Source organism: Pyxicephalus adspersus, chromosome 2 (genome assembly GCF_032062135.1).
Source record: "Pyxicephalus adspersus chromosome 2, UCB_Pads_2.0, whole genome shotgun sequence".
Lineage (NCBI taxonomy): Eukaryota > Metazoa > Chordata > Amphibia > Anura > Pyxicephalidae > Pyxicephalus > Pyxicephalus adspersus.
Window position 1 is genome coordinate 6,495,208 of NC_092859.1, and position 14,699 is coordinate 6,509,906.

The 14,699-nt window shown below is 39.2% G+C and overlaps 2 protein-coding genes across 2 annotated transcripts in view; both read right to left on the reverse strand.

Annotated features, from left to right (window-relative positions):
• Positions 1-424: 424 nt before the first annotated feature.
• Positions 425-11,949, reverse strand: LOC140322279 (extracellular calcium-sensing receptor-like). The gene is made up of 7 exons (XM_072398861.1): positions 11,906-11,949; positions 7,501-7,713; positions 5,336-5,627; positions 3,330-4,157; positions 2,594-2,821; positions 1,769-1,892; positions 425-1,335 (listed from the first exon to the last, which is right to left on the reverse strand). Exons 1-7 carry the CDS (start codon positions 11,947-11,949, stop codon positions 425-427), a joined length of 2,640 nt encoding a protein of 879 aa, XP_072254962.1.
• A 1,241-nt stretch (positions 11,950-13,190) lies between these two features.
• Positions 13,191-14,699, reverse strand: part of LOC140322280 (extracellular calcium-sensing receptor-like) — a 5,998-nt gene continuing 4,489 nt past the window's right edge. The window contains exons 3-4 of the mRNA XM_072398862.1: positions 14,467-14,596; positions 13,191-14,107 (exon numbers count right to left, since the gene is read on the reverse strand). Coding sequence (XP_072254963.1) covers positions 13,191-14,107; positions 14,467-14,596 — 1,047 coding nt within the window. The remainder of the gene's footprint in view (positions 14,108-14,466; positions 14,597-14,699) is intronic.

Consider the following 14,699-nt stretch of genomic DNA (forward strand, 5'->3'; position numbering starts at 1 on the left):
CGCTTCCAGCGAGTGTGGATTTTATTGATGAATCAGGGGCATTATTTTAGAAAATGTGCCTAGAGACAGTCTTTAAAATTTGTAAACCTTCCCTATTTAAAGTAAAAAATTATTTTAAATTCTGCAATAAATATAAATAAATCAATCAATATATATAACCTAATGTTGTAAAACAAATGTAAAATTCCTTCAGGCTGTAGTTTTATTGATATTAACATTTAATTTTTACATACATGTGAAATACTATTTGTTGAATATACAGAAAACCATTAATATACAAGACAATATTACAGTCATTTATTACAATATATTTTAAATTTCAACTGAAGCTACAAAATATGAGGCAGAGTTATCATTCGACCATATTTAGTGATATGTAAAATACTCATTTTATAGTCTGATATCTTGTTCTATTGTTAATGTTCTATTTTCGACCTTTGTCTTTCCCCATGAGATGTTCTTTGGAGTTCATATCTGGTCGAAACAATATAATGAAACATTTAGGGAGAAACATACAGATCACAAGAGCCCAGCTTGATGACTGGATTGCAAAGATCTCCATGGCCACGGTATACTTTCCCTTTGAGCTGAGAGAGGCCGGGATATAGGATATCCAGACACTTAGAAAAGCCAACATGCTGAAGGTGATAAACTTGGCCTCGTTGAAGTTGTCCGGGAGTCTTCTGGCCAGGAACGCTACAACAAAACTAATGGAAGCCAAAAGGCTAAGATATCCCAACATGCTCCAAAATGCAGTAGGAGAGTTCTCATTGCATTCAACAACAATGATTCCAGGTTGGGTTTCTATGTTATTTTGAGGGAAAGGTGGAGCAGCCACTACCCAACTAATGCAAAGAATAAACTGTAGTAGAGAACCGGTAAAAATCACCATATAAGACACATGAGGACTGGTCCATTTTTTTAGGCTGCTTCCTGGTTTGGTGGCCATGAAGGCAAAAACTACCATGATGGTCTTGGCCAAGATACAGGAGACACAGAGAGCGAAGGCCATGCCAAAGGCAGCCTGGCGCAGAAGACACTTCTTAGACTCAGGGTAACCAATGAAAGACAAAGAACAAAGGAAACAAAGTGAAAGAGACAATAACAAAACACAACTCACTGAGTAATTATTGGCTCTGACAATTGGTGTGGTCTTGTAACGAAGGAAAAGTTTGAAAATGGAAACTGGGACAATGGAGGAAGTAAGACTTGTAGCCATCAAAGTAATTCCCAATGGTTCACTGTATGAGAGATATTCGATGGGTTTTGGAAGGCATTGGTCCTTTTCTGCATTTGGCCACATATCCCATGGACACTTGGAACAATCGATGGCATCTGAAAGATGGAGAATAAACTGTTTACACCATTGAACACTGTCCACCACACAACGCTCTGGCCTATGGCAAACTGCACAGCAGGTCTCCCCAGTAGGGGACAGGTCTAAATTTCCCATTGAAATGTGGCTAATCTTAGCAGCACATGTCTAAATGTAGATGTAAATTAGAACTCTGCTCCTCTAGGGATGGGCAGATGGTTTTTGTAAAGGTAATCACCCGGCTGCTGGCTGCGTACATTTAGTGGTCACAAATGTAGTTTACCTTGCTAACTAAGTGGTTGTCAAAGTAATCTTTGGTCAGGTGCTGTTCTTCTATTGCTCAAACTGAACAAAGGCTTACTTGAGCAACAGGACCCATAATGGTGAAGTAACATCTACATGTCTTACTGACTGCCAAATAGGTAATGGTGCTTTGGTCATGAATCTTCTTACCTGTCTCATTGGAGATCTCGCCTTGTGGGCAAGGGACACATTCAAAGCAGCATATTGGTTCTCCTCTACGGGGTGCTTTCCTGAACCCTGGCAAGCAGCTTTCACTACAAATGGAGACGGGTACCTAGGAAGACGTTTACAATGGATTAAAATGATTGCAGTAAAGATATGTTTTGGGTTTATAGTACAAAAGAGACTATGCAACCATTTCTAGACTTCCATTCCATGTTATGGGCCTGATTTAATAAAGCTCTCCAAGATTGAAGAAGATAGAATATCATAGGTGAACTTACCGTAGGTAACCAAGAACCTGGAATGGATTCTTAAAAATTTGCTATTAGTTGTAAAAAGGTTTTAATCCTTGACCAGATAAATTCCAGGTTGGCTGTGATAGCCTATCTTCTCAAATCTTGGAGCGCTTTAATAAATTAGGCCCTATAAGAAATAGTTTTTTGGTTGAATTACACTAGATTTAAATTACTAAAGAAATACAAGCTTGCAATATTTCACACAAAATACCCAATCAATGCTTTCTTGCTTGGATGGTTGAACTCAGAAGAACTTTACCTAATTCACCAAAATCAGTAAATATCTTTTGCAAGGAAGGTATTTCATTTTGCTAAGTGAACAGCTATTCCTTTAAAAAATCAACCCTACTGGGTGTACTTGCACTGTTATTTGTGTGCTACAGGGCAATAAACTTCATAGACAATAACAAAATTGTTATCAAACAATTGTTGTTGTAATTTATTATAGCAACATCCCTAAACTTTTTGGCTTAATTATGTACCATCTACAAGAACAGGAGATACAGTGTGAACCTACCTCATGCCCACCATTGGGCCACCACACTGAACTTGTATTTATGGAAAAGATGTTTCCAGATGTAGTCGCAGTGTCATAGTTTCCAACCTTTATCTGAACCATGGTGCCTTCTTTGTTCTTTTGCCAGTTTACAACATCATAGGCAGCAGGTGGATCCCCATTCACGTCAAAGTAAACTTGCCGATTATCACTCATTTCCACCCTTACTTTCTTGAAGTAGTGCAAAAGCTGGAAAGATAATTGGGCAATATACTTAGCTAAAAGTCCAAATAAACTTTCCGTTTAAATCATCTAAATACATCCCTAACCCTTTTATATACTGTAAAAATGTGTTTCATTCAATTTTTGGGGAATACCCTTAAAGTTGGGCTTTGGGTTTTAGAGTCAGGTTAACTGGTAATTAAGGACGGTTAAGGAATTAGGTTATGTGTGTGGTTTATGGTTCAGTTTTTAAAGGTAAGCTGTAAGGAATGGGTAAGTATAGTGATTCAAACAAACCTGGAATTGGTTTGTTAAAAATTCTTTGCAATTAGTTAGCAAATGTCTTCAATCTATTCCATGTGTGCTGGATCACCCAGGTTCTCCTGTGATAGTCTATCTTCACCAGTTTTGGAGAACTTTAGTAATCAAATCCTTAATGTGTTTTTACTGCTTGTTCAGAATATTAATTTTATTTTAGTGTGCAAAGTCTGGACAAAAGTACAATTAAAGTAATAATTTTTAGACACTTCTTTACCTGCCATGGTTTAAAATTTTTAATATCCGTGCAGCTTCCTGTCCAGGAGGAACCTTCCTCCTCTTTGCAGAACATAAGGTCATCAAGAGCTTTAGCTATAACATGGACAGCAGTATAAACATTATAAGACGTTCTTAAGCTTGACACGTCATTATAGAGATTATGGATCCCAAACAGGTCCTCATTTCCTGTACATGCATTTAATACATTTCCTGAATCACTGACATTATTTTGGTCAGGTAACGTGCACCCAAAAGCTTCTTCCCAAAAAATTTTGGCCCATGAAGCTCCTGGAATATTGTATGGGTCAATGCTGTTTAGGTAGTATTGAAAGTCTTGGATGTTTGAGCTGTGATAAGCAAAACCAATTGTTCCCAACAAGATTGATGAGTATTTCTCCACTGAGAGGACATTTGATGTAGACCAAGCTTCACTAGCTATAAAGATTTTTCCATTTGTGTTAAGGGCCAAGAGTTCATCAAATAATAGAATAATGTATACGTCCGTAGAGAAAATCAACACAACTTTAGCTGTTGAGTTCTTAATGACCTTGGCAATGTCTTTGATGTTTTTGAAGGACAGAATGCTCTGTATATACTCTGTGAAAGCCACACAAGCTCCAGATCTTGCAACTTCTTGCTTAATGATCTTGATGCCCTCTCGCCCATAATCATCGTCAGCAGCAACAAGACCTATCCATGTCCATCCAAAATGAGTGATCATCTGTGCCAGGCCCTGAGACTGGAAAGCATCACTTGGAACGGTCCTGAAGAAGGAAGGGAACTTTACCCTGTTGCTTAGAAGAGAACTGGTTGAGAAATAGCTTATCTGTTGGATAAAAAGTTGAAAGCAGTTTTCATATGAATATTTGCTTGTAAAAATATTTGTCTTTTTATTTTGATTGCTGTAAAATGGATATAGCAGATAGTAAAACCTAACTAGTGGAAGTAGGAACTGTTCTAGTCATTGAAATGTTCTTGTGTACCCCCCCGGCTGCCTTGATTGGTACAGTGTCCACCTGGCTGCCTTGATGAACCTAATGACCTCCTGGCGCTCTTGATAGCTGTAGCAACCACCTGGCTGCCTTGATGGACATATCTGTACTGGACTCTGCAGTGGGGGCCTGTCTGGGGGTCCATATTAAGGTCTGCCTGAAAGTCTGTAAAGTAGTATGTGCCTGGGGGCCTGTACTGGGGATTTGTACTGAAGCCTGCACTGGTGGTTGAAATCTATACTAAGGTCTTCCTGGGGGTCTGTATTGAAGTCTTGGGGGGAGGGAGTCTGCATTGAGTTTTTCTTCTAAATCTGCATTGAGATCTGCATATTAAAGTCTGCCTGGGTGTCTGTATTGGGGAATTGTACTGAGACGTGGACTAGGGGTCTGTATTGAGGTTTGCCTAGGGTTCTGTACTGAGGTTTGCACAAGGGATCTATACTAAGGTCTGTTACTGGAGATCTGTAGAACTGAGTTCTGTCACCAGGGGTCTGCACGAGGGGCGGCATTGAGGTCTGTCTGAGGATGTGTACTGAGGTGTGCCTGCAGATTTGTACTGAAGATTTGTACAGAAACCTGCTCTGGGGGTCTGTATCAAGGTCTGTACTGTTTGTTACTGGGGTCTGTCACTGAGGTCGTTACTGGGGGGTGGAGTTTGTTACTGAGGCTCAGTTAATAAGGCTAACTACCCCAGTTTTTCTACCCTGTGGCTGAATTTTCTCAGTGTTTACTTCAGGTAGCAAAAATTCTAGACGCAGCACTGACTGGACCATTTGTATGAGCAAAGGAAAGTAGTAACTATCCATAGCACTACAGCACAATGACTATGAGTTTGGGATTCTTTGACTAAGGGCAGTAAAACAAAATTTGTCAACTAGGAATACAGCAGTATCAGAGATGTCATCCCACTCATTTTTATTGGTGGTTATATTAAATATGAAAAATTTGTTAACAGACCAACCGAAAATAACAGTCATATTATGAGAAAACATTACAAAATATTGTGCCTTACCTGTGGGTGTCTGTACAATCCCAAAATGTGAGCCATGAGGATGGAGTAACTAGATGCTGAGTGGCCGATGATGGCAGCAAGTGGGGGGCGGTCACGACAGCGGAAGTTGGGTATGACCCAGTCATGGCCTGTCAACATCCACAGGGTGCCCTCTAGCTCCCTCTGCAGTACAGCACAAGAATCATAAGCATAGAAGCCCAAAGTGATATTGGGGAGAAGACTGGGACTTCGGTTGATTTCATTAACAGCAAACCGCAAAGCCTGGAACTGCTGATAGTGTTCAAAGCGGAACCTGAAAAGTAAGTATGCCATTGTAATTTCTAATTTGTCAGTTGCATCAAATAGTTGTATCCAAAAGTTTAACAGTAGCAACAGCTTAATAAACATTAAAAAAGCAGGAAAACAAACCTTTAAATGGCCCGCTGAAACTGATTTAAAATTAATGTTTTACCCCCCCCCCCTTCTTTAACAAAGTTTAATACTATTGATACTTAATATTTTTAAATACATAATAAAACCACTTATTGATTGTAAATCAATATCAATATAGCTTTGTGGTAACAAAAAAATGACAATAATACAAACAATTTACAATTAATGTTTTAACCCCCCCCCTCCTTTAACAAAGTTTATTGTCATTGAAACTTAATAGTTTTAAATACATAATAAAACCACCTATTGATTGTATTTCAATATCAATATAGCTTTGTGGTCACAAAAAATGACAATAATACAAACAATTTACAATGAATGTTTTACCCCCCCTCCCTTAAACAAAGTTTATTACCATTGATACTTAATCATTTTAAATACATAATAAAACCACCTACTTATTGTAAATCAATATCAATATAGCTTTGTGGTCACAAAAAATGACAATAATATAAACAATTTACATGTGCTTGCAATGTGTATCAGGCATGCCTATTTCTGTCAACCTTCATCTCAACGCATTTTGCGGTATTAAAGCTGCTTTATTAGGAGCCCCCTGTCAATGGAGGCCAAACATAGTCGGCGAATAAAAGCCTTAATTGGGATGGAGGAAAATGAGCCACCCAATCAGCCAAAGACATGTCCTTCCTGACCAATCCTAAATCAATGCTGCTCCAACATATTCATCCAAAGCTCAAGACAGCTATTCAAGTACCTTGTTTGGTCAACTGGAGGATAATAGAAATAGTCATGCTTGATGCGCATGTGTGTGAGAATGTTAATTGTGATGTTAAAAAAAAGCTTAAACCCCAAAACAGTCAGCTTTTCTTCAGAAATCTACACATACTCCAAATTCTTGTAGAAAGCTTTCCAAGAAGAGTAGTAAAAAAAATGTGGTGGTTGTTGGGTAACTTCATGTCCATGGTCATAAAAGTGTGATGGTCAGAAGTCTACAAACTTTAGACCATATGCACCATTTAAAATGAAGCAAGATCATATGCTAACCCAAGTAATACCAGTATAGACTACTATATAAGGATCTTATAACAGTCTATACAAACAGCAACAGTCAGAAATATTCATATTTCCCCAAAGCTTCCAATACACCAGAGAGATTAAAGGACAACCCGAAGATCTCATCAATCAGTACCGGATCCTTTATTTTCCAATCACAGGCCAGATGTCAGGGAGGTGACCTAGTTGTATTGTTTTACATACAGGAGGATAATATCACATCAGATTTTTCCTGGTTTGTTTGCATTGATTGGCTAAAGGGTCATTTATTTGTAGGTGGCTTACTGAAATCTGTAGATTCCTGGAACACTACAAGTTCTGTATTACAGAAAGCAAAGCAGGTAATGAGGTGTGTTTTACTGACTCACCACCAAGGCCTTGGATGAAAGGGTTTGGGTAAAGGGTAAATGTAGATGTAGATTGCATTTAGGTGTATTATGTGTATGCGTTTACCATGTAAGATGGTTCAAGGTTCACTGTGTGGAGTACTGACCTGCTGTTGACCGCATTCTGAAGTACAGTTGACCTTCTAAGCTTCATCAACCTGCTTCAAGTTGCCTTTATATGTCCCTTGACTGGTATAGTCAGGGAAAACTCATTGAACCCTAGGTGAGGATAACGGGGCCCCAGGCACTTGCTTCCTCTGTTGTATTATAATATAAAAAATCCCCTGAATGGTGAGACATTCCACAACAATACACAACATTTCTATGACTTACATTGTGCAGACATCTGCAGGGGGTTTCTGTTGAAATGTGACTTCTGGGTAGAGTTTGTCAATGTGGAGGGGAATCACAGCTCCAATGAGAACATCTCCAGATACCAATATGCCACTAAGAGACACGTCTGATGGGTTACTATCTGAATAGGAGGTGGGGACATTGTAAATGAGAACAAGGTGCCAGAGCGTTCGGTACAGATGGGGCATCAACCTGCAAGAAAAAATCACAGTCATAAGAGGACCTGTTGCTTTTCAAAGTCATCAGAAAGATGCCAATCTAAGATGTCCGGCACAGGGTCAGCTGCAAATTTGGAGGGGTTATGCACAGGACAGCCCAGCTAAATTTCAACAATAACAAAATATTCCATATATATAAAATGTATAAAAACATATTTAAATCATGTTTTAAAGTAATGTTGATGATGGTTATCTATATTATAAGATATGACATTGGATACCATTGGTAGGGTTTGCTTTATTGTACCCCCTGGACTGCCATGTAACCATTTTGATAGAAATATTTCATACAAAGTAATAGATCTACAACATATATTATACTCTCACTATCATGGTTTGATGGAAAAGGCCAGGCTTTGGTCATTAATGGTATAATATTTTGATTACTATGAATAAAGGTTTCATTTATAGAAGGTGCTGACCCTACATGTGCATCATGCATTTTAGCCTGCTCCGGTTCCATTATGTGAAGGCCACATGTGCCAATGTGAACATTATCAGAATTTATTTGATAGCGCACATGATAAAAATACTGATATGGTTAGATTCATAGAAAAAAGGAGTCTATGTTAGGTAAAAGAAAGGAGATCAGTGTGGACAGTATGTGTCAGGATCATCATAATGGTTGGGTATACCTTGCATTGCTAGTACTGAGTTACATATGTATCAAAATTTATTACAGTGCCAAAAGCTATATGTTGAGAACAAATGTGTATCCAGAATGCTTGATTTTATTATTAGGCACATAGGAGTTAAATGTTCAGTCCAATTAAGTCCACTATTGTGTCCATTCTATGTAGATAGGTGTGTCATTTCCAGTTGTGTCGGATGTTGGAGTTTCTTGCTGTGTTTCCGTGGTCCCATTTACCACCATTGTTACTGTAAAGCAGTAAGGCCAATGAAAGGAAACCAAAGTACAGGGATGGTGTTGGGTATGCTCTTTTGTAACCAAAACCCTTACAAAAGGGCAGAATCGATGGACTGCTTTTAGCAGTGTACCAATGGCCATGTACATGTGGATGCTATGAGGTCTTGGATCGAAAAGGGGAGGACCCATTTCAAAAGCTGTTGTAGTTCTATAACAAACTTATATTTACCTGAAGAGTGCATATTTTTTGAAAACTTTGTTTGTAAATATATTTAGTTAGCCAACAAAAGACATACTACTGCTTAGTTATTATTATTGCAACTACAACTATGAAAATCCCCAGCACTGCTCCCCCATAATGTGCGGACCATGGTATTGGCATTAATTTGCTTGGCTTGCAATGAATCATGTTAACTTCAACATAAGCTTTGCTTGTGCAATACAATAAAGAAAATCATTTAAAAAAATAGAGCCTACAGAGAATTGAATATTTGATGCAACCCAGGATCCTGCAGTAAGTGACCCCTTGGTATCTATAGCAGTGGGATCTTACAGAAAAGTTTTCTTGCAAATGATTTTTATTAGAAGCGAGTAAATTGATTTTTTTTGTGGCATAGCAATAGCCATAGTAGTCCATGGGGCCTGGGGTATTAGGGATCCTCATTGGGGAGGCTGTTAAGGAAAAACAAACTGTGATTTTTCCAATAGAGAAAGGCTGAAGTCAGAGCCCAGGGTGATCTCAAGTCTCAAATCTCTCTGTGCAGGAAGAAGCATTGGCTTGAATTAGCAATGCAGTCTGCAGTCTAAAATCAACACTGCATGCCTGAGGCAGTCACAAAAATCCCCAGATTTCTCCCTACTAAGCCTTTTTAGCAATGCTGATGTCTGCAGTTCCATATGAAAAAAAGTTTAAAAAAGCTAGATCTAAAAAAAAGTAGTAATATGCAAAATAATTTATAATTTATCCTAAAATAAAATATCAATATGGTTGTCTTGTACTAAATATGCTTTGGTCATGGTGAGGGGGATGGAATTGGTAAGGGACGGGGGTGGGTGTGGTGTTAAAACTTAGTTATTGGAAGTTTTACCTTCACTTTCTGTTCCAGTGACACTCAAACAGGTTGGGTTACCAAATATGTTCTGTAAATGGTTACTGACCAGGGTCATCAGGGCTAGTAAAGGCAGAACCTACACAGCAATAAAACCAGATTGTGGTTTTAATCTCTCCTCATTCAATCAAAAGTAAAAAAAATAGGTTTGGACTAAGCCACAATATTATTTCTGCACACTGACATCCAGGGCTGTATGGCAGACAAGGACACATACCAGGCCTGCAATGGTTTTCCCTATTCTACACACCTACCTCATTCTGTCCTTCTCTCCTGTACTGTATACACTGTCTGTCCTTTATATAGGGTACATGTAAGTATTATCACTCCCTCCCTCTTATAATTACATGTCCATAGTGGTTAGCTCTGCTAGTCCTGGATAATTAGCAAGGCCCATGTGCATTTCACAGCACAAGGACATCTAATTACTCAGTATCCTACAACAGATGATGCACATAGCAGACTTTGAATAGCAGAAGTTAAATGTTCACATAAAAATGTTCCAGGCATACATTATAAAGGGGATTATGACTTAAATTTAAATTTTAATAGATTTTATTTAATGTGATTTTATATTTTAAGTTTACAATTTTGGAGTGTGATGTTTATTGCTAAATGTAGATGGGCAGGTATTCCAAATGGTAGTGCTATGATTCATTACTTTGGGACCAGTATCAACCAGACTAAAGCCATGGTTTTAATTTAAAGGAATTAGAGCTGTCCAGCCCCAAAGGTGGCACGGTTTTTCAGAAGCTTCATGTAGCATTTTGTGTTGTTCATCTGCTTAATAGTTTCTAAATACTCGAATGGGAATTCTTCCCAATGGCATAAGAAGTTATAAAATGATTAAAAGCTTTCTGATGGGCAGCAGATGACTCATGATCCCTTGTGAAATGGGGAAAAAAGACGAGAGCAACTGCATTGCTGCAAGTCTAAATGTCTGGGAAGGGTACGGGAGAGGAGGTCATGTGGAATGACCTCTGCCTCATAGCTGCACCTGGCTAATAGGGACTCTTGATTCTCCTCTTGGAGTTTAGAATTCAGGCATCCTGTTGTTCCTAAATCTTTTTTGTCTCCACCTAGAGGGACCCAAATACTTTTGTCCAAAGAGTGAAGTTTTAAAACTTGGTTGAACAGGAAGACAAAGATGGTGGTGGAATTCTTAGAGTAAGGTTTGAATAACTAAAATAATCGGAATCAACTCCCACTGGTCAATCTGAACACCACTACTCTTAATCTAAAAAGCTCCAAAATTATGCACCACACAATTTTTTTTCTGGTCCACATAAACAAGGGCTTCAATTACAACTCTGTCCCAGTGATTATCCTAGCTGTGATGGCCTACCTCAAACAGAGAAATGATCCCTCTAGAACTTGGATCCAGCCCTGGGGCCTACAACTAGGCACATAGCCTGCTCTAACAACCTCCCATTTCTCAACAGAAAAAGGACTGGAAAAATGTACCCTTTACCCAAAAGGGAAGGAGAAAAAGAAAAATGGACCCGTCCAGAGCCTTTCAGAAAATTGCTGTAAGGAGATGCATATCTGGATCTGGCTGGCTATCCTGTCCGGTAAGCCACCCAATACCGTTTGCCCTGTTTATTCCCTTCAGTTTGTGGGGAAAGACCAAGCCCTCTAAACAAGCTGTGTGGTTTAATGACTTTATGTAACCCTCTGGGGTCATTGCCAGCAAAGAGCATTGTATGAACGCCAAGAACAATAGAGCCAAACCATAGTAATCTTATTTAAGCCATTTGGGCCAGGGATGTCAAACCTAAATCCAAAGCTCGAATACAAAGGCAGCTGCACCTTTCATCTGTGGGCCACACTTTGACAGATATTCTTTTGGTATAGCTGGACAATTATTGTCCTCTTACATCCTCCTATTGAAATCCTAACAACAATAGCTCAATAGACTTCATAAACTACAGGGCAGTGTAATTTGCAGAGAATGTACAGTATACAAGGATTGTCCTTGCTGTGCCACTTACCCTGCTGTAGGTTCCCACTATATTTAGACAGCTTTGCAGCCTTTTTTGACCATCACCTGTACGTAATTCCTACATAAATGTTTCTCCCTGCATTCATTTCATGCAACCTCTATACTTTTGCAGTGCTAAGGTCTTTCTAGTGTCATGGAATCTTGGCTGTATTGCCTTTTAATTGCCTATTATGTAGTGCCCACTTACCACCTGGCGGATGCCTCTTTTATGTAGCTGTGGCTACTTAGCATCTCCCGTATGCTCACTACCACCCTAAGTGTTGAAAAGTCACCATGCTTGGCCACCTTCAGCAAACAAAAAGACCTTTTGCAGGCCACTGAAGTGGTGCATACAGGTTTCAAATTTGTCTGGTCTATAGGAAATAGGTTCAACCACAGCTACTGTATATACTTGCTGAGTCCTACATCTTCCATAGGGCTCGAACACAAACCTACCCTGTTTTAGGGGAAAAATTTCAACTAATCACTACCAGTTAGACTCCGTCTCTATCGTCATTGCTAAGAGGCAAAGGTCCCAATGCATGTTCTCCCCTAGCTGGACACATTCAAACTTGGACCTGTCTTTGAGACAGGGGGGAGTTGTAGCCCAAGGCCAGATGGAGCAGGTGCCTAGGCAAAGACATCCATAAAACCTGATTGAAACAAAATTAAGATTTAAATTCATGCATGGAGTTAAGATACTAAAGCAAATCACACTGTTCTCCAGTGTGTAATGTACCCCGTTTATCACTCAAAGACAGGTCTAATTTCATTATCATTGACCTTGTGCTCCAGAGCCATCCTCAAGTTCTGGCCTGGAAATGGGATGGAGTGCCTGGCCCACCCAAATCTGCAGCAACATAATTAAACATGGCCCTTTAATACCTTTTCCAAATGAAACTAAGGTAGGTAATGCCAACAATCTTCTGAATTCGACAATGCACATAGTTGTCACACAGTGATTAGGCTAAGTAATGACAGGTAAAAATGAATAATGTGAAACATGTTTTGCATATCAAACACATCCTGGCAGGGGCTGAGTGGCATACAAGTGTGGCCCTCTCCACCAATGTTTCTGCCACTCTGACACTGGTGCACAGAAACACCTACTGGGGTACCATTTTAAAAAAATTTCTGCCCAGAGATGTGCTTGAAAATCTGACAGAGGCCTTCCCACTCTATAAACAGAAAACGTAGGTAGTAAATTATTATTTGCAATAGTAATAAATCAAAATGTAATATTTAATGCTGTGAAACAAAATATAAAACTCATTCAAGCTGGAGTCTCATTTTATTAACATTTGTTGTAGACCTCATGTATGTAATGTGTGGAAGATACAGAAAGAAATTCAATGAATAAGACAATGTTCAATAACACAGTGACTTAATACATAATATCTTAAATTTCAACTGAAGCTGCAAAATTGTACAGGTAGAGTTATCATTCAGCCATATTTAGTGTTAGGTAAAAAATTCCTTTTATGGCCTTTTGTCTACGTTTTTTTTCGACCTTTGTCTTTCCCCATGAGATGTTTTTTGGAGTTCATCTCTGGTCGGAACAATATAATAAAACATTTGGGTAGGAACATACAGATTACCAGAGCCCAGCTTGATGACTGGATTGCAAAGATCTCCATGGCCACGGTATACTTTCCTTTTGAGCTGAGAGAGGCTGGGATGTAGGATATCCAGACACTTAGAAAAGCCAACATGCTGAAGGTGATAAACTTGGCTTCGTTGAAGTTGTCCGGGAGTGTTCTGGACAGAAACGCAACAACAAAACTGATGGAAGCCAAGAGGCCAAGATATCCCAGCATGATCCAAAAGGCAGTTGGTGAATTTTCATTGCATTCAACAACAATGATTCCAGGTTGTATTTCTGTGTTATGTTGAGGAAAAGGTGGAGCAGAAACCACCCAACTAATGCACAGAAGAAACTGTAGAAGAGATCCAGTGGCAATCACCATATAAGATACATGAGGACTGGTCATTTTTTTTAGGCTGCTTCCTGGTTTGGTGGCCATAAAGGCAAAAACTACCATGATAGTCTTGGCCAAGATACAGGAGACACAGAGAGCGAAGGCCATGCCAAAGGCCACCTGGCGCAGTAGACATTTCTCACGCTCAGGGTAACCAATGAAAGACAAAGAACAAAGAAAGCAGAGCGAAAGGGACAATAACAAAATACAACTCACTGAGTAATTATTGGCTCTGACAATTGGTGTGGTCTTATATTGAAGGAAAAGTTTTAAAATGGAAAGTGGAATCATAGAAGAGGTAAGGCTTGTAGCCATTAAAGTAATTCCTAATGGTTCACTATATGAAAGATATTCGATGGATTTTGGAAGGCATTGGTCCTTTTCTATATTTGGCCACATGTCCCATGGACACTTTGAACAATCTATGGCATCTGCAAGATGAAGAATAATTATAAACATTCGGTCAAACGAACACAATCCTCCCTCTCACTCTCCGGTCTATGGCAAACTACACAGCAGGTTTTATGACTCTCGACCACCCTACCCTAGCCAAGAGTCTCAAAACTCAAAAATCAAAATGGCAGCTAACATCAACAGCAAATGTCCAGATATAGATGTACAAACCCCTGTCCCACTAGGAATGGGTAGGTAATTTCTGCAAGTCTCAAGTTGATTCACGGCCATCTATGTACACAAAGGCTTAAAAATTGCTAACCTAGCTAAAGAAAAGTAAAGAGCAAAGGTCACCTGGCAGATAATGGTTTGGAGTGGTGCTTTTTCATCTTCTTACCTGTCTTATTGGAGATCTCTCCTTGTGGACAAGGGACACATTCAAAACAACATATTGGTTCCCCTCTACGGGGTGCTTTCCTGAACCCTGGTAAACAGCTTTCACTACAAATGGAGATGGGGACCTGGGAAGAGGTTTAGAATGGATTAAAATAACTGTAGTAAAGAGTGATTTGGTAATATCATAATTAGTATAAGAGCATGATAGAACATGAATTTGTGAATTATAGCACC